The 21,811-nt window shown below is 58.1% G+C and overlaps 1 protein-coding gene across 1 annotated transcript; it reads left to right on the top strand.

Moving 5' to 3' along the window:
- Window positions 1-533: 533 nt before the first annotated feature.
- MCM5 (minichromosome maintenance complex component 5) lies at window positions 534-20,555 on the top strand. The gene is made up of 17 exons (XM_045779727.2): window positions 534-632; window positions 835-1,009; window positions 2,514-2,640; window positions 2,721-2,849; window positions 5,979-6,151; window positions 7,988-8,143; window positions 10,030-10,196; window positions 10,523-10,694; window positions 11,675-11,786; window positions 13,210-13,353; window positions 13,717-13,782; window positions 14,010-14,186; window positions 14,817-14,929; window positions 16,071-16,199; window positions 17,197-17,339; window positions 19,242-19,369; window positions 20,300-20,555. The coding sequence occupies exons 2-17, from the start codon at window positions 843-845 to the stop codon at window positions 20,399-20,401; spliced, it is 2,205 nt and encodes a 734-aa protein (XP_045635683.1). The 5' UTR covers window positions 534-632; window positions 835-842; the 3' UTR covers window positions 20,402-20,555.
- The last annotated feature ends 1,256 nt before the right edge of the window (window positions 20,556-21,811 follow it).

The raw sequence follows: 21,811 nt of genomic DNA, 5'->3' as shown, positions 1-21,811 counted from the left end.
TAATGAGAAGTCTTCTACAACGAAAAAAGGTATCACCCTTTGGGTCTAAGAAAACATCCTTGAGTCCCAAGGTTGGGACGATTTCGGGCCCAGAGGTGACTTATTTCTGAGTCCTCTCCGACATTCTGCGCGCCTGTGACAGGGAGGGCTCGGCGCAGGGGGCAGCAACGGCTTCTGAACCCCCAGGTCTCCCAGCCCCTCGCTCTGCGGGCGGTCATTTTCTCAGGAGACTTGTAAAAAGGCCCGAGGAGTGTACACGGGAAGCCCTCGAACACGCGCGCAGCTCGGGGCCGAAGGCCGCCCCTCCGCCATCTTTGCGCCCGCGCCGCGCCTCCGCTTCCTCCCGGGTCAGAAGTTTCGCGCCAAATTGTCCGGCCTAGAAAATGGAGCCCGGAAGGAGGCCAGGGACATGACGTCATGCGCCCCGCAGCCAATCGGCTCCGGTGGCCGGCCCGGGAGGCGGTGCTCGCGGGCGCAGAGCGGCCCAATCGCTGGCTGCGGGACCCCGGCCAGCCAATCGGGGCGCAGCGGCCGCGGCGTCCGAACGCCGCGTCTTGTTTTTCCCGCGAAACTCGGCGGCGGAGCGTGGAGGTTCCTGTGTACCCGGGTCCGGAAAGTGCGGGAAAGGGGAGGTGAGACCGGCGGGGCTGGGGGCGGGGGGCGGCGGGGGAAGGGGAGTGTGCAGGCGTCCGCACTTGAGGGCGCAGCAGGGTGGGCAGGGTCTCTCCTGGGAGGGCCGGGGTCCCCCCGCCCCGCGTTCGGAGCCGAGCCTCCGGGCATGCGAGCCGAGGCTGCGCGCCGCCGCCCGGCTCCAGCTGTTTGTCCCCGCGCCAGGCGCAGTCATGTCGGGCTTCGACGACCCCGGCATCTTCTACAGCGACAGCTTCGGGGGGGACACCGCGGCCGACGAGGGGCAGGCCCGCAAATCGCAGCTGCAGAGGCGCTTCAAGGAGTTCCTGCGGCAGTACCGAGTGGGTACCGACCGCACCGGCTTCACCTTCAAATACAGGTGCGGGATGGGGCGGGCGGGGAGGAGGGGTCGGCACGCACACCCCCCAGTGGGGAGCAGATGGACCCAGTATGAAACCGCGTCTGCACTCAGAGCCTTTTAGTGTTCTAGAGCACGGATGGGGACACGGGCCCAGCGAGGGGACGGAGCCTGTCCCAGGTCTGAGGATTTGGGTTCCAGCCGAGCTTCATCCCTGCCGTACTCGTGTGGCATTTGGTTTTGTACATTTTATACCCGAAGTTAACTTTTGAGTGGCCACCTGTTGAGTGGGCCCCTAACGACCATCTAGAACTTCTTGGGCCCTTTGGTTCTTTATCCAGGACTTGTTGCGGTTCATTTGCTTCTTGTTGGTTTCCTGTGTCATGTCTCTGAGGCCTCCTAAACTCAAGTTCTCTGTGTGTGCAAAAGGTGAAGATGGTCGGCAGGATTTATTTCACTTATGCATTCGTTCCAATCTTGCAACTTCTATTGTGTGCCAGCTGTGTGCCAGGCACTGTTCAGGGACTGAGCGACCCACCCAACCCGCTCTTCGTCATTGTCTAACCGAGGCATCGTGCCAAATCCTCGTAGGCTCAGCCTCTATCCCTCCCACCGTAAAATGCAGAGAAGGTGAATTTGTGGGTCCAGGCTTGGGCGTGACCACTTATTAGCCGAGTGACTTCCAAGTAACCGACTCGCTGCGTCATCAGTAAATGGATGTCAGCAATTCTGCGTTCCATTTATTCATGTACCAGCGAACATTGACCATGTGTGTGCCAGGCATTGTGCTAGGCACTGAGATACGAAGATGAAAAGAGAGAGTCATAGGTCAGAGAAGCTCCTAAGTCCGTGGGGGCAAGGCATAGAGGTCAACAGATAAATTACAAGGTGACAGTTCTCCCAAAGGAGGAACATAAAAGAGGAGTGAGGGAGGGCTTCCAGAGGAGCCTGCGTTGACCCTTGGCTGAGAGAAGAGTTTCAGGTGTGGAGGGCATTCCCTATAGGAGCAGTTGCATGTCTGGGTGGAGAGGTATGGGTGGCCTGTTAGAGCAAGGTGTTTTCCGGTTTGGGTCAGTGGTCCCTAAGTGTGTTTTGGGACAAGAGTCCCATGGGATGCTCCGTAAAAAGTCCGTTTGGTGGTTGATAAGACAGACACAGTCTCTGTTATCTGTGGTCTCCAGATTTGAGCTTTGTGGTTTGTTAGTCTCCGGGAGAAAGTAAAAGGCTCCAGGGGGTCCTGCAGGGAAAGAAGGGCGTCTCCCAAACTAACCTGTGGACACAGCCCTGTCTCGAGGGTTGGAGTCTCCCGCAGCCATCTCGTGGGCTGTTTCTATGGAGCTGTTTTTGGAGCATGTCTCTGTGGGCCGCAAGGACCCTCTGCAGGGCTATGTCCCAGAGCCACCTGGAACTCGATAGGTGTTTGGGAAAAGGAGTGGGGGCAGGTTGGGGGTGCAGGCGCCCCTCAGCCAGGGTTGATTTCCTCTTCTCTGTACTCCGCCCCCACCCTGCCACCTGCCCACGCCAGGGATGAGCTCAAGCGCCATTACAATCTGGGGGAGTACTGGGTCGAAGTGGAGATGGAGGACCTGGCCAGCTTCGACGAGGACCTGGCTGACTACTTGTACAAGCAGCCGGCCGAGCACTTGCAGCTGGTGAGTGGGACGCCGTCCCTGAGTCCCCTGGGGCTGGTCCTGCTCTGGTCACCAACAGCTGTCGCCTCCCTCTTCTCCAGCTCGAGGAAGCTGCCAAGGAGGTGGCTGATGAGGTGACCCGGCCCCGGCCTACAGGCGAGGAGGTGCTCCAGGACATCCAGGTCATGCTCAAGTCGGATGCCAGCCCGTCCAGCATTCGTAGCCTCAAGGTGGGTCCGCTTAGGCCAGTGGGAGGGTGACAGTGGCTGCTGCACGGTGCATAGGAGCTTCAGACACAGGCAGACTTGAGTGCCAGCTGTGTGACCCTGAGCAGCTCACTCAATCTCTGAGCCCGTTTCTTCCTCTGTAAAATTAACTCATTGAAAAGTGAGCTCCTCCTGTGGGCAAGGCATTGAGTTGGGTCATGGAGAAACAATGTTGAACTAAACGACTGCTCCTGTTCTTGTGGACTTTATATCCCCTCCCCCCCAGGGGTGTGTGTGTGTGTGTGTGTGCGCGCGCGCGTGCGGAGGGCACCCGAGTAAACCAGTGAATGTCACTCGTAATGGTTGTAGATGACTGTAGGTGCAGTGGAAGAAATCAGGGGGGTGGCCCCCTGGGAAAGACAGAGAAGGCTTCCTTGGTGGAGAACAACCCGAGCGGGCAGATAGCTGGGAGAGTATTCCAGGGAGGCCGGGTATAGCCCATGTGTGGCCTCAGTGGCAGGGAAGGCGTGGTATATGTCCAAGGCCATGTTGAAGGACAGCCAGCGTGGCTAAAGAGTGGTTGGGAAGCAGGAGCACTTGGCAGAGCCAGTCTGTCAACCAGGTGTTTGTTTTCTTAAAGATTTTATTTACTTATTTGAGAGAGTGCGCAAGCAAGCTTGAATGCAGGGGATGGAGCAAGGGAGAGGGACAAGCGGACTCCCCACTCGGCTTGGAGCCCGAAGCGGGGCCGGGTCATGACCTGAGCCAAAACCAGGAGTCGGTTATCCAGCCAGCCGAGCCACCCAGGGGTGCCCCGGGTATTTATTTGTTTTAGTCAACAAATACTGAAGGCTGGTATGCTCCAGGTGCTGGGCTAGACCCTGACTATAAGCAGACAGGACTTGCTTCTCAAGGAGCTTATGGTGGGAGAGATAGGTAAGGGACATTGAGATGGCTTCAGGAGCCGTGTATAGTCATGAAGAAAAGAGAAGAACAAGGTAAACATGACAGTGGCCGAGGGACGTGGATGGTGGTCAGTAGAGGCCTCTGAGGAAGTGATGTTGGAGTGCGTCTGAGTGATGCAGCATCAGCCTCGTGACAGCCCAAGGGAAGAGCGTTCCAGGCTCAAGGAGAAGCAGGTGCAAAGGCACTGAGGTGGGGACAGTGGCATCTTCCAAGGAATAAGAGGAAGCCAGTGTGGCCAGATCCCAGTGAGCGTGAGGCCTGGGGGAAAGGAAGAGGGAGGGGGGAAGAGGCCAGAGGGCCAGGGCCTTTCCAGCCATGGGAAGGAGCTTGGATTCTGTAAGAAGCACAGTAGGAAAACAGAGATGTTTAAGTAGAATGGGCTGAATCCATTTGCAAACCATCCCTCTGGCTGCCATGTGGAGAACTGATAGAACAGCAGGAGAGCAGTGAGCAGGAAGTGCTGATGGTCAGGACGCTGGTGGTTGTCATAGGGCTGTTGTTAGAGTCTGGGGAAGTGATGTGCGTGCCTGTGTGCGGCCCGCTCTGCAGTGGGGCCTGAGTGTCACCCATTTGGCTAATGGCACCTCCTGGTCATGCGTTGCACCCACAGGGCCGTGCTCTGGTCTTTGCTTGCATCCCCACATCCTGCAGCTCTCTTGGGGCCCCTGTCAAGCCTTCTGATGGCAGGTCTGTTCCAGAAGCAGGGCGGTGGGCTCTGGAACTTGTCAGCTTTATCTCTATTCCCAGCACCAAGGAGGGGCTCCATGCTGATGTTTGGAATCAAGCTCAGGGTCACGTGTTTGCTTCTCTGTGGAAGTGGCGCTGGATCTGTTTTGTGGGGGCAACTGTTTCGTGAGGGAGCCAAGCTTCAGCTCCCCCCAGGGACACGCTTCCTACTCTCAGACTTGTGGGAGGACACAGTGAACGGCTTGCTTTAGGTGATGGTTTTCCTGTGATGGGGAGGAGCCCTCTCTAGAAGGATCACTTGTCAGGATGGCTTGGCGGGGCTGAGGCAGCCCCCGTCCCCCTTCGGGATTCTGGAGTGCCAGGATACCTGCAGCTTTATAGCTCGTGTTCTAAAACACGTGCTCCCTGGTGGCCCCAGCAGTTCAGTGTCCCCGGGTCATGGCGGGCACATGTGCCCTTACGTACCACAGGGGGGGCCAGCGTCCTTCCTTCTCCGCCCCCCGTGTCCCAGGCTGCGGAGGGGGTGCCGGCGTGAACCTGTAGCCTGCCCGTCCCAGAGGAGCCACTGGGAACGGGAAGAAAGTGATAAAAGGAACTTCTCTTGTTTTTTGTTTTGGCTTATGGAAAATTACACACGGAGATGGAATAGTGTAATGAATTTCATGTACTTTCACCTGGGTTTAAAGGGTAACATGTTGGCTTTTTTGCCATTTCTTTTCCTTCCTTCCTTTCCTTCCTCTCTCTCTCTTTCTTCTTTTTCTTTTCTTTTCTTTCCTTTCCTTTCCTTTCCTTTTTCCTTCCCCCCTCCCTCCCTCCCTCCCTCCCTTCCTTCCTTATTTGAGAGAGGGAGAGTGAGAAGCAGACTTTTTGCTGAGCAGAGAGCCTGATGTGGGACTCGATCCAAGGACCCTGAGATCATGACCCAAGCCGAAGGCAGGATGCTCAACTGACTGAGCCACCCAGGCACCCTGCTATTTTTTTTCTTTTTCTTTTTCTTTTTTTTTTTTGGGGGGGGGGTGGTTAAGTATTTTAATTTCATTTTTTTAAAAGATTTTGTTTATGCGAGAGAAAGAGTGCACATGCACGAACAGGGGAAGGGGCAGAGGGAGAGGGAGAAGCAGACTCTCCCTGTCGCATACGGAGCCTGATATGGGGCTTCATCCCAGGACCCCGAGATCATGGCCTGAGTTGAAGTCAGACACTTAACTGACTGAGCCTCCCAGGCACCCTTCCTAAGTTTTAAGTAAATTGCAGAAGTGCCACGTTGTCCCTAAATACTTTAGCATGCATTAGAAAAAGAGATTTTCTAGAAAGTGTTTTGTTTTCTTAATTAAGTAGACTCCACGCCCAGTATGGGGCTTGAACACAAGACCTGGAGATCAAGAGTCACATGCTCTTCGACTGAGCCAGCCAGGAGCCCCAGAAAAGGAGATTTTCATCCCAATCTCCGCTACGCCTGTGTCCCTTTAACCAACCACCCTCTCTATGGCTCTGTTGCAGTCGGACATGATGTCGCACCTGGTGAAGATCCCTGGCATCATCATCTCGGCGTCCGGGGTCCGCGCCAAGGCCACCCGCATCTCCATCCAGTGCCGGAGCTGCCGTAACACGCTCAGCAACATCGCCATGCGCCCAGGCCTGGAGGGCTATGCCCTGCCTCGGAAGTGCAACACGTGAGTGGGCCTTGCGGCTGGGCCGGGGGTGACGTGGGGGGAGACGGGAAGGGCGAGGACCAGCCGGTGCGCCGGGGCTCCAGGGCGGTGTCCTCCGTTGGCGAGCTCTGTCCCTGCCAGTACGCCCAGACAGCCTTTGGGGAACCTGGGGTTGGGAGGGAAAAGCCATATAGGGGAATGAGTCTGTCTGGAGTCTTCTGAAGCCACCTGGCTTGCCGGAGCAGCTGGCCCGGGAACACGGCACGCTCGTGCATTCGCACATTGTCGCTGACCGCATTTGCAGTGCAGGGGCAGAGAGTCTTTGGCCTCTTGGCCCCTGAAACTGAATGTTTACTCTCTGGCCCCGTACAGGAAATGATCTCCACCCCTGATCTGAAGGGCCTGCCCCCTCTCTCAGGCTGCTCCTCGGCCTCTGCTGGTCCCCCTCGGCTTCCTGACCTAAATGTTGCAGTTCCTGGGGCTTAGCTCTGCTGCTGCTTTTCTGCATTCGCTCCCTGGGTGATCTCAGGCTTTCAGTGCGGTCCACGTGCAGAGGACGCTCACACGTGCGTCTCCCCCGAGCTCTAGGGTCGGATCCGGCTGCCGGCTGGATGTCCCCATGTAGGTGTCCAGTGGATGTTACAGATTGAACGTGCCCCACGCAGACCTGACCTCTGTCGCACCCCCAGATCTGCCCTTCTGCAGCCCCTCCCCTGCACCCCAGATGGAAGTGCCATCTTTTCAGGCGCTCAGGCCCAAGTCCTTGGTCTCAGTGTTTCCTCCTCCTTGCATGTGGACAACCGGCAAGTCCTATTGGCTCTGCTCCTAGGAGTGCACGTAGAGAATCCGACCCTTTCTTAGCACCTGGCACTGCTGCCTTGCTCCATGCTGGTGTTCTCTCTCACCTGGAGTGGTGCTCCCCCGAGCCCATCCTCGTCCCCCAGTCTGTTCCTGCAGCTGGTGGAGAGGACTCTTTGCCCTGCAGGTGCCCTTCATGTCACCGAAAGTCAGGTGCTGTCCTGGCCTGCATGGCCCTCCATGGTCCTCCTCCCTCTCTCTAGGCTCAGCCTCACTGCCTCCCTCCTGTTCCTGGGATCGCTGAGCACACTTCTGGCATAGGGCCTTTGAACGTGCTGTTTCCTCTGCCCTCCACAGTCCTCGGTCTCCCTTCTGTCAGCTTTCTCTTATGTCACCTCCCAAAGGTTCCTCCATCTTACACTCCGTGCACGCGTACCTGGCTACTCTTCCCCACCTACCCGACAGCATGGGGCACTGCCGTCATTCTGTCATGCAGCCATTTGCCAGCTGGCTTTTTCAGTCTCGCCTGACCCCTGACTAGAACGTGAGCTCTATAAGAGCAGGGGCTTCTGTTCCCTGCCGTGTCCCTGGCCTGTAGGAAGGCGTCGGGCACGTGGATGCTTTGCAGGAGCATGGCTGTGACGGTTGAACTATGACTTCATTATGTGGAAGTAAAAAGAGGCCTAGACCCTGAGAACGGTCTCTAGGTGCCCAGACCCTCGCCGAGAGATCCTGGGATTTGAGTGGGTGTTTCGTAAGGTCATTGGTGATTTGGTCCCTCTACCTGTGGGGACACTGAGATCCTCATGGGAGTTGAGAGTATGACTTGTCTCGTCCCATAAGTTAATGGAGGAGCCAGGCCTGGAGCAGACCTCCCTGCTCCTGATCTGGTTCATGGTCCCCCCCACTGCTGCACTCCTTTTAAGGGCCTTGTCCAGCTTGTCCCGGAGACCCTCAACTGGCTGCTGGCCGGATCTTGTCCCCGACTCCTTGGATGGACTCCCTGGGCTTCGGGTTCTCGGGGGAGCTCTGGTGACCCTTTCTCCTCCCACCATGCAGGGATCAGGCCGGGCGCCCCAAATGCCCACTGGACCCATATTTTATCATGCCTGACAAGTGCAAGTGTGTGGACTTCCAGACCCTCAAGCTGCAGGAGCTGCCTGACGCGGTGCCTCATGGCGAGATGCCCAGACACATGCAGCTCTACTGCGACAGGTGAGGCGGGCTGGGGGTGGGCATCCACGCGGGAGGGTGGCCCTGGCTGAGGCCCGGTGAGCGTGGTGGGAGGAGAGGATGGCTTGTTCTGGAACACTTGTTCCCTGGAATGCTGGTGCTTCCCATACAGTTTCGCTTGCTCCGTCTTTCCAGAATCTGCAAAGGCTTGTGTCCCCCGCTGTGCAGTTCCAGAGCCCCCTGGAGCTCTGAGAGGCTGACTGGCTTCGTGTGCTTTGAGCCCGGGCCCTTCCTGGAGAGTCCCTGCAGCTCGGAGAGCCTCTGCCAGCCCCCCTGCCCTGCCCGCGCCCTGGGCTTTCTGATAACGTTCTTCCTTGGAACAGTTGGGAAGGAGGAGAGGTGCTCAGTTAGAGTCTGGTTCCCTCGTGGCCACCTGGGAGGAAGGCTTGGAGATGTGAGCTGCGTTCCTCACTTGGGCTTGCACACCTGGATGTGCATGCAGGTGTTCTGTGCTGCGAGTTTTTCTGAGGAGTGGATCCGTAGGTTTTGTTAACTTGGTCAGTGACGGTGGAAACTTGTAGGAGGCCGACTGGAGCAAGTTACGTGAGCTGGCGAAGGCTCAGTTTGTTCAGCAGTAAAATGGGCGTAATGACTGTCCTTAATTTCTAGTTGGGCTGCTGGGAGATGTTAATTGGAAAATGAATGTGTTTTGTACAGGTCCTTAAAGATTTTGTTTATTTATTTGAGAGAGATGGAGAGAGAGAATGAGCGGTAGGGAGGGGCAGAGGGAGAGAGAGAGAAGCAGACTCCCCGCTGAGCGGGAAGCCCGACATGGGCCCAATCCCAGGACCCAGAGATCATGACCTGAGTCGAAGGCAGACACTTAACCGGCTGAGGCACCCAGGCGCCCCTGTATGAGTTAAGTATTTGGTGTCCATTCGGTTATTCTCCAGGCATTCTGATCCAGACTTAAGAGGTGGTGTTTGGGAAAGCGCGTATGGGAGGCTCAGTCAGTTACTTAAGTGATCGACTCCTGATTTCGGCTCAGGTCATGATCTCAGGATCGTGAGATTGAGTCCCACATTGGGCTCCGTGCTGGGCGTGGAGCCTGCTTAAGATATTCTCTTTCCCTCTCTCTCCAAAATAAAGAAGAAAAAAAAAAGCGGTGCATGGGAAGGGGCGCCCTAGAATGCTCTCAAGGCCATGACTGCGACTCTGCTTTATGGGAGGTGACTCCGGCACGTAAAGCACGTTTGGGTCTGTTTCCTCACTTGATCCCACGACAGTTGAGCAGGTCCGATCACTTTATCACTGCCCCCCGCTTTCGCCAAGCTCAGAGAGGTGTGGTGACTTCACTGAGGTCACACAGCTTCTAAGTGGTAGAGTGAAGATATATGTCCCCGTGTCCCCCTGCACCACACTGGTTCTCACTGGAGCGACTCCTTGTTTCAGTGTCTTAGTTTTGAGAAGGGGACGTGGACGTCCAGGGGCAGGAGGTGCCCAAGCTTGTGGAGCTCCGAAGAGGCAGAAATGGGGGAGAGGCCCTTGCAGAGAGGCTGGGGGCCTGAGGAAGGCTTCCCCCGAGGTGGCCGAGAGGAGCCCCATGGCGAGTCTGGCAGCAGATAAGATGGCAGTGGGGCTTCTGAAGCCTGGGATGGGCTAGCGCGAGCCTCCCCTGTGGCCCCAGCCAGCAGAGCAAATGAACCCTTGAGGGCAGGGAAGGGTCAGGCCACCACCACGACCAAGGGTGCTCAGTGCTGTCTGTCCTGTGGGCAGCTGAGTCCTGCGTGCTTGGAGTGGGGGCCCTGGGGGAAGGAGAGGTCTGGAGTACCAGTGCTCAGGTGGACCGTGAGTGTTACAGGGTGGGTGAGAGGGTCAGGGACTCACTCACTCTCCTCTCTGTCTCTCCTTCCCCCCCGTCTCCTCAGGTACCTGTGTGACAAGGTCGTCCCGGGGAACAGGGTCACCATCATGGGCATCTACTCCATCAAGAAGTTTGGCCTGACCTCCAGCAGGGGCCGCGACAGGGTGGGTGTGGGCATCCGGAGCTCCTACATCCGTGTGCTGGGCATCCAGGTGGACACAGATGGCTCTGGTGAGTTGGCTTTGGGGCCCCGGCTGTGCTGTATCCTGGACCGAGCCCCTGCCATCTCGCCCCGAGGTGATGGTTGGGCCTCCTGCTGTCCCTGTCTCCACCCTTCCCAGTGGCCCCCAAGGGCCTCTGTCATCTGGCACTCTAGCTCCTCAGACGCGCCTTCCCCTCACTCACTGGACTGCAAGCACAGGCCCACTCCTGATGGGGAGTCTTGGGGTGTCTCTCCTCAGGCTTATGCCATCCAGGCTCTGAGGTCCTTCCCTGCAGGGGTCACTGACTGGGCTGGCCAGGGTCGGCCTCACACAGCATTCACATTCCTCACCCAGGCCGCAGCTTTGCCGGGGCCGTGACCCCCCAGGAAGAGGAGGAGTTCCGGCGCCTGGCCGCCCTCCCCAATGTCTACGAGGTCATCTCCAAGAGCATCGCTCCGTCCATCTTCGGGGGCACAGACATGAAGAAGGCCATTGCCTGCCTGCTATTTGGGGGCTCCCGGAAGAGGTGGGGGCCCAGTCCCGCCATACCTGGGGAGGGGACGGGTGACTTGGCCCATAGGAGGATAGCCGTCGATGGTCAGGATTTGAATGTTCTCATTTTCCTGGGTCCCTCAGCCTTGCCTGCTACTCCCAGGCCCCTTCGCCAGCTCCCAGGCTTGCTGTCAGCTGGCTAGTGGCTAATCCATGCTCTCCTACCTGGAGGGATCCCCTCACTCGAGCTGGGGTGGACTGGGGGAGGGGGGCTAGCAGGTGCAGTGGGGAGAGCTCTGGGCTTGGGGTCTGGAGACCAGAGATTAAATCTGTTTTGCTGCTTATTTCCTGTGTGACCTTGGGTGAGAGACCCCATCTCTCTGGACCCAAGTTTCCATGGGGACAGGACAGGTGAGAACCCAGCCCTTGCAGGACAGCACGTGTCCTCTTGAAACTAGAAAGTAGCAGAGCTAGGGAAGATAACATTACCAGCAGCTACCACTTACTGGGGTCTCACTATACACCTGGCTTTCTTGCAAGCGCTTTTGTGTGTCCGACACCTTGCCAGTCCTCACAGTCACCCTCAGAGGAAGCTCTGACCAAGCCCACTTTGGAGGTGAGGAAGTTGAGGCACGAAGAGCTAAAGGGACTTGCTGAGAGGCACATCAGCGGGGCCCGGATCCTGTCCATCCGGTGTCTGTCACACTGTGCTGCCCATGGGCTGCTGGGGCCCCCCTTTCCTTTCCAGCCACGAGGGCTGTCTGATCAGACACTTACCAATTGTGCACCTGCCCTTAGTGCTGTGTCCTTGGCTGTCCCTGGCCTGGAGGCAAGCTCTCTCCTCCATCGTTACCACGGGTGAGGCTAGGGGATATGGTTGTGAATGAGGGTCCCGCCCCAGAGCTCTTGCCTGTCTGCAGCTCAGGCTCGCGATGCGGGTTGTGAGGCTGACTGCCAGCTTGCCCTGTGACCAGCCTGAGTCCCAGCCTGGCCCACCTGCCCGTCCTCCCCCAGGCTCCCCGATGGACTCACCCGCCGAGGAGACATCAACCTGCTGATGCTGGGGGACCCGGGGACAGCCAAGTCCCAGCTGCTGAAGTTTGTGGAGAAGTGCTCTCCCATCGGGGTGAGTGCCTGGGACACGCCGCTCTGCTCGGCCGCTGCCTTAGGAAGGCAGGCTGTAGACAGGGCCACCCGGTGCCTGGGCCTTCCTCGGCGGACCAGCTCACCAGAATCTCTTCCTTGTGCCTCTTGGCTGCGGTCAGGACAGCACAGAGTGGAGGAAGGCGACTGATGGGGGTGGGGCGGTTTGGGGTGGCAGGTGGAGTGTGGCCAGAGAGGCGGCATGGGCTTGCGGTCTCAGCCTGGCCGGTAGCTAGCTGGCCGTGGACCTTGAGCAAGTTGCCTCGTCTCCCTGAGACTCCGTTTATCCACCCACTAAGTCGTGACATTGGTCATCGCACGAAGATCAAGGGCCAGGCACTGTTCACAGCCCATTGTGTACTGGCCTCATGCTCTGCTCCCTGTGCGGTGGGTGCTGTGACCCCTTTTAAGGAGGAGGAAGCTGGGGTACAGAATAGCTCAGTCTTGCCCAGGGTCCCACAGTGAGTAAGTGGGAGCGCAGGGATTTGACCCCGAGTGTGTGGTAGGCGGGGTCCTCTGTGCAGTGATCAGTGGGTCTGATTTGAGCCCGAGTATGTGGTAGGCGGGGTCCTCTGTGCAGTGATCAGTGGGTCTGATTTGAGCCCGAGTGTGTGGTAGGCGGGGTCCTCTGTGCAGTGATCAGTAGGGTCTGGGGGCTCAGAGTGGGGGAAGATGACCCGCGGGACAGGGTTGTGCGGGGGGAGGTGTGGTCTGGGGGGAGATAAGAAGTGCCAGGCGTTCATGCCACAGCCACGTGATAGAAACACACGTGTGCTACTGTCTGAGCCACGGGGGTGGTTTCCAGTTTTCTGGTAGCCCTGGTAAAAACTTAAAGGAGCAGGTGAGTTTAATTTTAATATTTTATCCCAAGTGTTACTGTTTTAGCCTGTGGCTTAATATAAAAAACACCACGGCATGCTTGACGTTCGCTTTCGTTAGCACTTAAGTTTGAAAGCGTGTGTATTTTATATTCTCAAGCCGACCTCACGCCGGACCTGCCACGGTGGCAGCTTGTGGCACGCGGATCTGTACAAAGATGACGGGACTGGGGAGGGGGAAGCTTTTTCTTAGCAGTCAAGAGTCCCCATCCCAGCCTTGAGACCTCCTGGACGTGTGGCCTCTCCTCTGGGCCTCAGTTTGCTCATCTGTGAGCCGGGCCCCCAAGCGCTGCTTCTTAGGGCTGTGGTGGGGCTCAGGTGGCCGTGGATGTGGACAGCCCCTGGTGGAGAACCTCCCGTCCAGGCTGGTGCCGGGGCGGCCTTCCGACCCAAACAGAGGAGCACGGGTTCTGTTCTGCAGCTAGCTTTGATGCGTGACCTTGGGCGAGCCCCGTCAGTCTGGGCCCTGGAGTCTGTGGGGTCAGGGCCTGGAGCTGGGTCGTGTCCTGACAGCTCCCCCACCCCCAGGTGTACACCTCTGGGAAAGGCAGCAGTGCGGCCGGCCTGACAGCCTCGGTGATGAGGGACCCCTCGTCCCGGAACTTCATCATGGAAGGCGGAGCCATGGTGCTGGCTGATGGTGGGGTCGTCTGTATTGACGAGTTTGACAAGGTGGGTCTGACGGGGAGGTGGTGGCCGAAAGGTCGGTGGCACCTCATGGTCATGGGGCTGGAGGCGTGGCCTTCTGGGCTCAGACAGCAGAAACCACCTCTGACTCGGACACTGGTGTTAGGTCCTGGGCCTGTCACTAGAGAGAAGTAGTTGAAGCTCTCTGAGCCTTAGTTTCCCCATCTGGAGAGTGGGGACAGGAGAGCCAAGCCCACATGGCTCACTGTCACCAGGGCGAGAGGCCGCCTACTCCTGCCGTGGGCCGGGCTGAGTCGGGACTTGGGACTGGTCGGCACTGTAGTTTTCCTACCGCCCCGCTGTCCCGCTCCCTCGCCTGGGTCTCACAGACGTTTCTGCCCCACACAGATGCGGGAAGACGACCGAGTGGCAATCCACGAGGCCATGGAGCAGCAGACCATCTCTATAGCTAAGGTGAGCGGCTGCCGTCCAGCCTGGCCCAGCCACGCGGAGGGTGCTGGCCCGGGGCTGCGATCCGGCCCCAGCCTCAGGCTGCTTGGAGCAACCCGGGCTGGAGCTCATTTGCCCGTTTGCCCGGTCTCTGCTGGCGGCAGCACTCGGCCTGTGCACGTGTATGCCCGGGGGAGACATGTGCCCCGGTTCTCATCTCTGTCGTCTGCTCCCCTCCTCCTGCCTCTCAGGCTGGGATCACCACCACCCTCAACTCCCGCTGCTCCGTCCTGGCTGCCGCCAACTCGGTGTTCGGTCGCTGGGATGAGACGAAGGGCGAGGACAACATCGATTTTATGCCCACCATCTTGTCCCGCTTTGACATGATCTTCATCGTCAAGGATGAGCACAACGAGGAGAGGGATGTGGTGCGTCAGGAGCTGGCTGGGGCCATGGGAGCCAGGCCTGCGGTCCTGGGGGGAGGGTAAACAAAGGGCTTGGCCCAAAGTCCTGCCTGTCAGACCTGCCTGTAGGCGGGCAGCCCCAGGGGCGTGGCGTGGCTGTGGCCCGCAGAGAACGCTGGACTAGGGGTCCGGAGTCTTGCCTCCTGCTGGGGCTGTCCTGTACAGTTGGGTAAATCATTCGCTCCCTGGGCTCAGCACCTTGTATACGAGACAAGGGAGTTGACCTTTGCAAGTGATAGAACCCCAGCTCTGGTCAGAACGTCTCTGGAAGGAACAGAACGGCTTATGTAATGGACAAGCCTAGAGGTGTGAGGCCCATCGGATCCGGGGCTTGCTGTCACCAGAGCCCTCTGTTTCTGCCCCTCTGCTCGGCCTCGCTTGCTGGAGGCTTCTTCTTAGGCAGCTGCAGATTAGGCCCCGGCAGCTGTGGGATTTTGTCTAATCAGCTCATAGCTCACAAGGAAAGAGGGGGCCGCCTCCTTTCTATGAGTACTGGCTCTGCCTGCTCCCCGCTCCCTGCCTGTCAACTTCGTTGTTGGTACCCAGGCTCGGGAGAGCCTGTGGGCTGACCCAGGGTCCCCTTTGTCCCCCCAGATGCTGGCCAAACACGTCATCACTCTGCATGTGAGTGCACTGACCCAGACCCAGGCCGTGGAGGGTGAGGTCGACCTGGCCAAGCTGAAGAAGTTCATTGCCTACTGCCGAGCGTGAGTCCTGCACGCGGGCCCTGTGGAAGTGGGGTGGCCCGGCTTTCCTGCCGTGGGAGAGAACCCTGAAGCCTGGGCCTGCTTCTCACTCAGGGTGCCTGAGATGAGGCCCTTCTTAGGGTTTTGGCTCTGCTCCTTTCTGACCTTGTACAGGTCACTCTGTGGCTCTTGGCCTCAGTTTCCCCATTACTAAAACGAGGGTGTAGGACCTAGAAGGTCTTGCAGACCCCCGGGACTCTCCCGTGCAGGGAGGCAGTGCAGTGCAGACATCGTGGACGTGGGCTCTGGGTAATGTCCACCCCCACTCTGTGACCTAGGGCAAGTCGGTTGACCTCTGAGCCTCGCTTTCCCTGGACTGGTGTGGCCTAGGGTATTCGTGAGGACCGCATGGGTGATTGAGAGCTTGGCAGAGCCCTGCACCGAGGAGTCATTCAGGAAACGGCAGCTGCGCCTTCTAGTCTTGTTTCTCTCACAGAAAGCCAATAATAGTCATCACGTGTATAGTCACTGGTCTGTGCCAGGCGTTCCTGAGTGTTTCACGTGCAAATGAGCTTTCGCCCTGTCCCGATGCCTTTGCGGGTGCTGTAGTAAGCAGCAGGTGGGACTGAGGCAGAGAAGTGGAGGGAAAGTAGGGTTAGGTGACGCGTTCAAGGTCCTAAGTGGGAGGTAGCAGAGCGAGGATTTGAACTCAAGTACCTGGCTCTAGGGGCTGTGCTGTTAAGTCTGGTGCTAAGAACCTGCACATGGCCTCAGTTTCTCTTGGAGGTAAAACCTGAGGGCAGGGGAATCTTCGTGGGCCCCTCCATGGGGAAGTGAGGCGCTGTAGTCAGATGGGTCTCGAACTCACCCCCTCCATTGGTGTGCTGAGCAGTGCAGTGCCCAGCAGTCCTGGGTCCTCGTCACGGTTCTGAGCTCCTTCTGGCCCCGTCCTCGGGCTTGGCCCCAGGTGTGTCTTGCCCCACCTCAGTGCTTCCCTCCTTCTGGCCTCTGTCCTCTCGTCCTCAGGATGAGGGTGAGATTAGGTGATATAAGCATTTCCCTGAATCAAAGACTGTCTCTTGGCTGGGGGACACGGTGGGTGCCCCCAGATTCCTTCCTGGCCTCAGGAAGGAGCAGCTAGCTGCTCCTTACCGTCCTGCAGGAGATGTGGCCCCCGGCTGTCGGCAGAGGCCGCAGAGAAGCTGAAGAACCGGTATATCATCATGCGGAGCGGAGCCCGTCAGCATGAGAGGGACAGTGACCGCCGCTCCAACATCCCCATCACCGTGCGGTGAGCGGGCGCGGGCGGGCCGGGTGCGGGAGGGCCGGACGGGCTTCGGTTTACAAAGCAGGGTGTGCCCAGCCAGCCCGGGCCCAGGGTCACCCCTTGCTGACCACAGTGCAGGCCCGTAGTATGGGCTGTTAGTCAGGGAGGCTTTTGGGAGTAGAAACAGTGGCCTCTCTCATTCTGTGTATTTCTTGGCTTATTTTAAGGTTGGGAAAACTTGGAATCCTGTTTTGTGAATTTTGTCTGGCTTCCCTCATTGCAGGGAAGGCTGCGGGTGCGGGAAGGGTCCAGTCATGGGAGTTACGAGACCTGGGTCCTAGACTCTGGCCCACTGTGTGACTGCAGGGAAACTGCTTTTCTCTGGACCTCCAGTTTTCAGAGTTCTTAACTCCTCATTCTTGTGAGTTTATACAGTGGAGAATAGTGATTAGGAGCTTGGCCCTACCTGGGCTGCCTCCTGCCTCTAGCACTGAGGAGTTAGAAGTGAATTTGGCTGTGTGTAATAGAAAACCCAAATAAAGTAGAGTAAGCAAATTGGAAGTTTGTTTCTCTCTCATGTAAAAACGTTTGAGGGTAGGTGGTCCAGGACTGATGTGATGGCTCCTCAGAGTCATTGGCAGCTCAGGCTCATCCTCATAGTCCAAGATGGCTGCTGGAACTTCAGCCCTCACCTCTGCATTCCAGGTGACAGGAAAGGAAGGAGAAGGAGGGCCTATGTTTTCAGGACATTTCCTGAAATCCCCACAAAACATTTGAACTTAGAACTAAGGCCACACCTTAGTCACATGGACACATCTAGATGTGGGAGAGGCTGGGAAATGTCTTTAGCTGGGTGCCACATGCTGGAGTCGACATTGGTTCCATGACTGAGGAGGAAAGGGAGATGGATCATGGGGACCGCAGGCAGTCTCCCCCGTGGCCTTCCTACGTTGGGCAGGCACCTCCCTGACATGGCGCAGGGCGGGACGTGAGCTGAGGCCACCCCGTCGCCCCCGTGCAGGCAGTTGGAGGCCATCGTGCGCATCGCGGAGGCCCTCAGCAAGATGAAACTGCAGCCCTTCGCCACAGAGGCCGACGTGGAGGAGGCTCTGCGGCTCTTCCAGGTGTCCACGCTGGACGCGGCCTTGTCTGGCACTCTGTCAGGTGAGCAGACGCGGGCACGTGGGCTTGGTGGGTCCCGGCTCGGGGGCCCCCGGGGCCCGGGCAGCATCCCGGAGGCCTGGAGCATTCGTCGCTTCTGTGCGGTTGTGCAGCGTCTCTGAGCTTCCTCTGGGCGGTCAGCCGCCTTCCCCGTTCTCCCTGCCCAGCCATCTTCCTCACAGATGAGAACCAGCAGCTTCTCTTCCAGACGCTCGAACACAGCCCTCGTGACCCCGTTAATTGTTAAGGACTGTAACTTTGTCATTGTCTGAGAACGGTAGCACTCCTGCTTGTGAGCTCAGCCATTCTGAGCGCTTCCAAAGCTCTTTCCCTCATGGACTTCCAGCTGCTGTCCAGAAGCCAGCTGGGCCCTTAGAAATAAGATGGACACTCAGAGGCCTTCTCGTGGTGCCAGCCTGGCCTGTCGCGTAGCTTGACCCTTAGCCAGTGTGGGTCAAACCACTGTCAGTCCCACTGCCTGTTTCAGCTTCAGTCCTCCAGCAGATTGTTCTGGAGCACAGACTGTGTGCCAGGGTCTCCTGGGATAGATTCATTCCTTCCCCCAGTGGGGTGTGGTATTTACCAGATGCTGTTCCAGGTGTTGGGGTGTAAGAGGGAACAGATTTCCATGTCCCTGCCTTGTGGGCCTCTCCTTCTAAGCGGGGGGAGAGACAGCAAAGGCAGATAGATCAGGTTTAGGCAGTCAAAAGTGGAGGGGGAGCGGCAGGGGGATTCTGACAGGCCAGATATATTGGAGGAGGATAGGATGCCTCCCCATCAGGAGGGTGGTCAGGACGGCCTCTCTGAGGAGGTGACATTATAGAGGCAGTGGTGTGAGAGAACATAAGGCTCTGTGTGTTGGGGAGGTGGTGGTAAAGAACTCTCTAGGCAGAGGGAAGGCTCAGCGTCGTGCCTCTAAGGAGGGAGCAGGTTTGGCGGGTTCGAGGGCCAGTGGGGCTGGTACCTGGGGTGGTGGAAGGGGCCTGATCACCCCCACCCTCCCCTTGGCGAAGGCTGTCTCCGCCTAGGAGGGGATTTCTGTCCCGTGAGACATTTGCTAATGGAGAGCTCTCTGGGATGCTGATGCATGGAGGTCAGGTGTGATTTGGGACAGTGGAATTGGATTTGGGCCTTGTAGGCTGTGTAGACCCCTTTCAACCTGGAGCCTTGAAAGCCGTCCCAGTGGCTTTGCTGGCCATGCCCCACCCTCTCCTTAGCTGAAACCCCCAGGCATCTGTGGGCCTTGGTCAGCGGGAGAGACTCACCCAGCAGTAGGAGGGGAAAGTCAGGAGCCTCCCGCTTGCCTGGGCTCCTTGGGGGCAGCCTGGCCCCCCTCCTGTGTTGCTGGTGGCTTCAGCTCTCTGAGCTCTGCTTCTCCTGGAACTTTGTCCCTGCTGCCTGACAAGCCAGATGGGGTCCACGTGTAACCAGCATTCTCACAAAGTCAGCTGCTGTCCCTCCTCAGAGCCCTCCACTGGCCTCTTCTCCAGAATCAAAGCAAAACTCGTGCCATGGCCTGTGGCTCCGACCTGACCCCTGGTCTCTGGCCTGGCCACGTCCCTAGCCCCTGGACTGGTTTTTGAGGGAAGTCAGGTTTCTACCTCCACGCCTTTGCACCTGCCATTCCCTCTGGCTGGAGCATCCTTCCGCACAGGTGTGCCTCGGCCCCTGCCTTCAGGGCTCTGCTGAGCCATCTGCTCAGGCCTGCACTGTCCCCGCATGCTGTTCCCCTTCTTCGGGGTGTTTCTTCTTCTTCTTCTCGTTTTGTTTTTTTTCTTTTTTTAAGTTTTTCTGATCCATCTTCCTTGGTTCAGGGGCCTTGTCTGTCCATCCCTCCATCCCACCATGGGCAGACTGAGATCCTTGGCACCCTGTTCCCACCCAGCTGTCCCCCTCTGCCCACAGGGGTGGAGGGCTTTACCAGCCAGGAGGACCAGGAGCTGCTGAGCCGCATCGAGAAGCAGCTGAAGCGCCGCTTTGCCATCGGCTCCCAGGTGTCCGAGCATAGCATCATCCAGGACTTCACCAAGCAGGTGGGCCTTCCCTGGGGCCTGGCAGCAGGGCCGGGGGTGCTCTTGCTGGCTCCCGTAGCCTGCTTCCCACCCGCCCGGCAGCTGTGGCCTGTGGCTCAGCAGACAGGCCTGGGAAGGGGACGGGGCAGCTGTTCCTTGTCCTGGACCTGTTCCTGTCATTTGTGCCCTAGGGAGTGCTTCAGTCTGGGGAGGGGAAGGTTTTCTGTCCCGTTAGGGGAGAGGATGGGGGGGGGTTTGGTGTTCTGGTAAAACCACAGCCAGGCTCCCCCAGCCCTTACCATTGATCCCTTCCCCCACTGCCTGGGTTTTATGGGGTTGGGGGCGGGGGCAGAGCCAGGAGGCTGAGCCGTCTTGCTCATGGAGGACAATGCTCCTGACCCCAGAGAGAGGAGTGAGGCTTTCTAGATGCTGTGGAGAACCTGTGGTCTTTACGAACCACCGGAACAGTCCATCAGTTTCTGGTTTGAGCTCCTCTTCGGGTACGTCGTCTTGCTTCAGCCTTTAGAGCAGTGTCCCCCGGTAGGTGGGGGCACGCCCATTCTGTAGGCGAGCAGACCGAGGCTTAGAGAGGTTTAGGGTGTCAGGAGCTTGGGTTCTGGAGTCAGATGGACTCTGTTGAAGTCCCAGCTCTGCCACTTAATTGCTGTGTGACTTTGAGCGAGCGACTTCACCTCTTTGGGCCTCAGCTCCTGCCTTGAAACATGGGAGGAAGAGGGAGAGGGAGTTGACGTGCAGAACAGAGCCTTGCAGGTCCTAGGTGCTCAGGGCGTTTGAGCTCTTAGGAGCCACGGAGATGGGGGGTGAAGGTCTTTTCTAAACCGGAACATTCTCTGGGAGCAGGGAGGATAGGAGGGCCGGGCGGGTGAGCCAGCGGGGTGCTCTGGGGTCCCCTCGGGAGGCATGCTCCTGCATCTGGCCTTCTGTCTGCAGAAATACCCGGAGCACGCCATCCACAAGGTCCTGCAGCTCATGTTACGGCGGGGCGAGATCCAGCACCGCATGCAGCGCAAGGTCCTGTACCGCCTCAAGTGATGCGCCTCCAGGCCTCCTACGCCTCCCGCCCCGCACTCTGCCGCCCCCCCCCCCCCCCCCCCCCGCCTCACTGCCTCTGGGCATCTGCTTCTGCTGCGGGGCCAGGAAATGTGCTTTGGAGGATTGGGGAAATAATAAAGCCATGGTGTGTGTACGCTGTGGGCTTTGTGCTGGGGAGCCTGCCGCCACCCCCCGTCTTGCCGTCACAGCAGAGCAGGTGTGGGGGCAGGACCAGCCTTGCAGCCGGACGGAGCGGGGCTTCTGACCTGCAGCTGCCACTTGGGCTCTTGGGCGAGGCGCTTACATTCCGGGCTCCGGGTTCTTGAATTTGTCGGTGGGGACGGTACGGCCAGTTTCTCGCCCCCGACGGTGAGAATGTCGGTGGACCCGGCATGCGTGGAAGGGCCCTGGAGAGCATGGAAGGTTGGCCGCCTCCACTGTTCCTCAGGGGACTGGTCGGGGGGCAGGGGTCGTGGATTTGCCTTGGGCTTGCTGATTCAGCAAACCTTTCTGTGCCTCAGTTTCCCGATCCATAATGGGATGGGGCTCCTGCTTTACAAGGTTGTGTTTAGGATAAGTGGCAGCAAAGTGCCCAGGAAGGACGGGGTTAGAGTGGTGAGACTCCGGTGGCGTGTGGGATTTGGGGCATGCGTTCCCCCAGGCCTTCGAGCAAAGTCGCTAAGAGCGAAGGTTCTGGGATTCTGTGGACCGGTTTGCTCCTGGTGGGCCACCCACAGCTGGGTGGCCTTCGCTCCGGCACTAGCCAGACTTCTCTGGGCTTGAGGATAGGCCTTCATTTGTTTTGCTGTTTCCTTTTTTTTTTTTGGTCTAGTTAACATCCGTCAGCAGTTTTTTTCCTTCTCTTGTGATAGGAACTTTTAAGTTTCTCTTAGCAACTTTCCGATATTCAGTACAGTATTATGAACCATAGTCACCACATGGGGTGTTGCATGCCCACGGCTGACGTATCTAACGGCAAGGGTGCACCTTCTGACCCCCTTCACCCACTTTGCCCACTCCCCACCCCCACCTCCGGCAACCGCCCATGTGTTTGTGTCTGTTGAGGGTTGTTTTTTTTCTTTTTTTAAGATTCCATATGTAAGTGAGATCATAAGATATTTTTCTTCCTCTGACGTATTTCATTTTTTTTCAAAGATTTATTTATTTATTTGAGAATGAGCGAGAGCACAGTGGGGGAGGGTCAGAGCAAGAGGAGGAAGCAGGCTCCCTGCCGGGCAGGGGGGCCGACGCAGGTCTCCATCCCTGGACCCTGGGATCGTGACCTGAGCCAGAGGCAGACGCCCCCACCGACTGAGCCACCAGGCGCCCTCTGACCTATGTCAGCACGGTGCCCTCCAGCTGTACCTGTGTTGTAAGTGGCAGGCTTTCTTTTTCTATAGCTGGATAATA

Source organism: Ursus americanus, chromosome 17 (assembly GCF_024610735.1).
Source record: "Ursus americanus isolate L20-20 chromosome 17, mUrsAme1.1.p, whole genome shotgun sequence".
NCBI lineage: Eukaryota > Metazoa > Chordata > Mammalia > Carnivora > Ursidae > Ursus > Ursus americanus.
The sequence above is the reverse complement of the archived record's forward strand: the minus strand, read 5'-3'. Positions and strand labels throughout refer to the sequence as shown.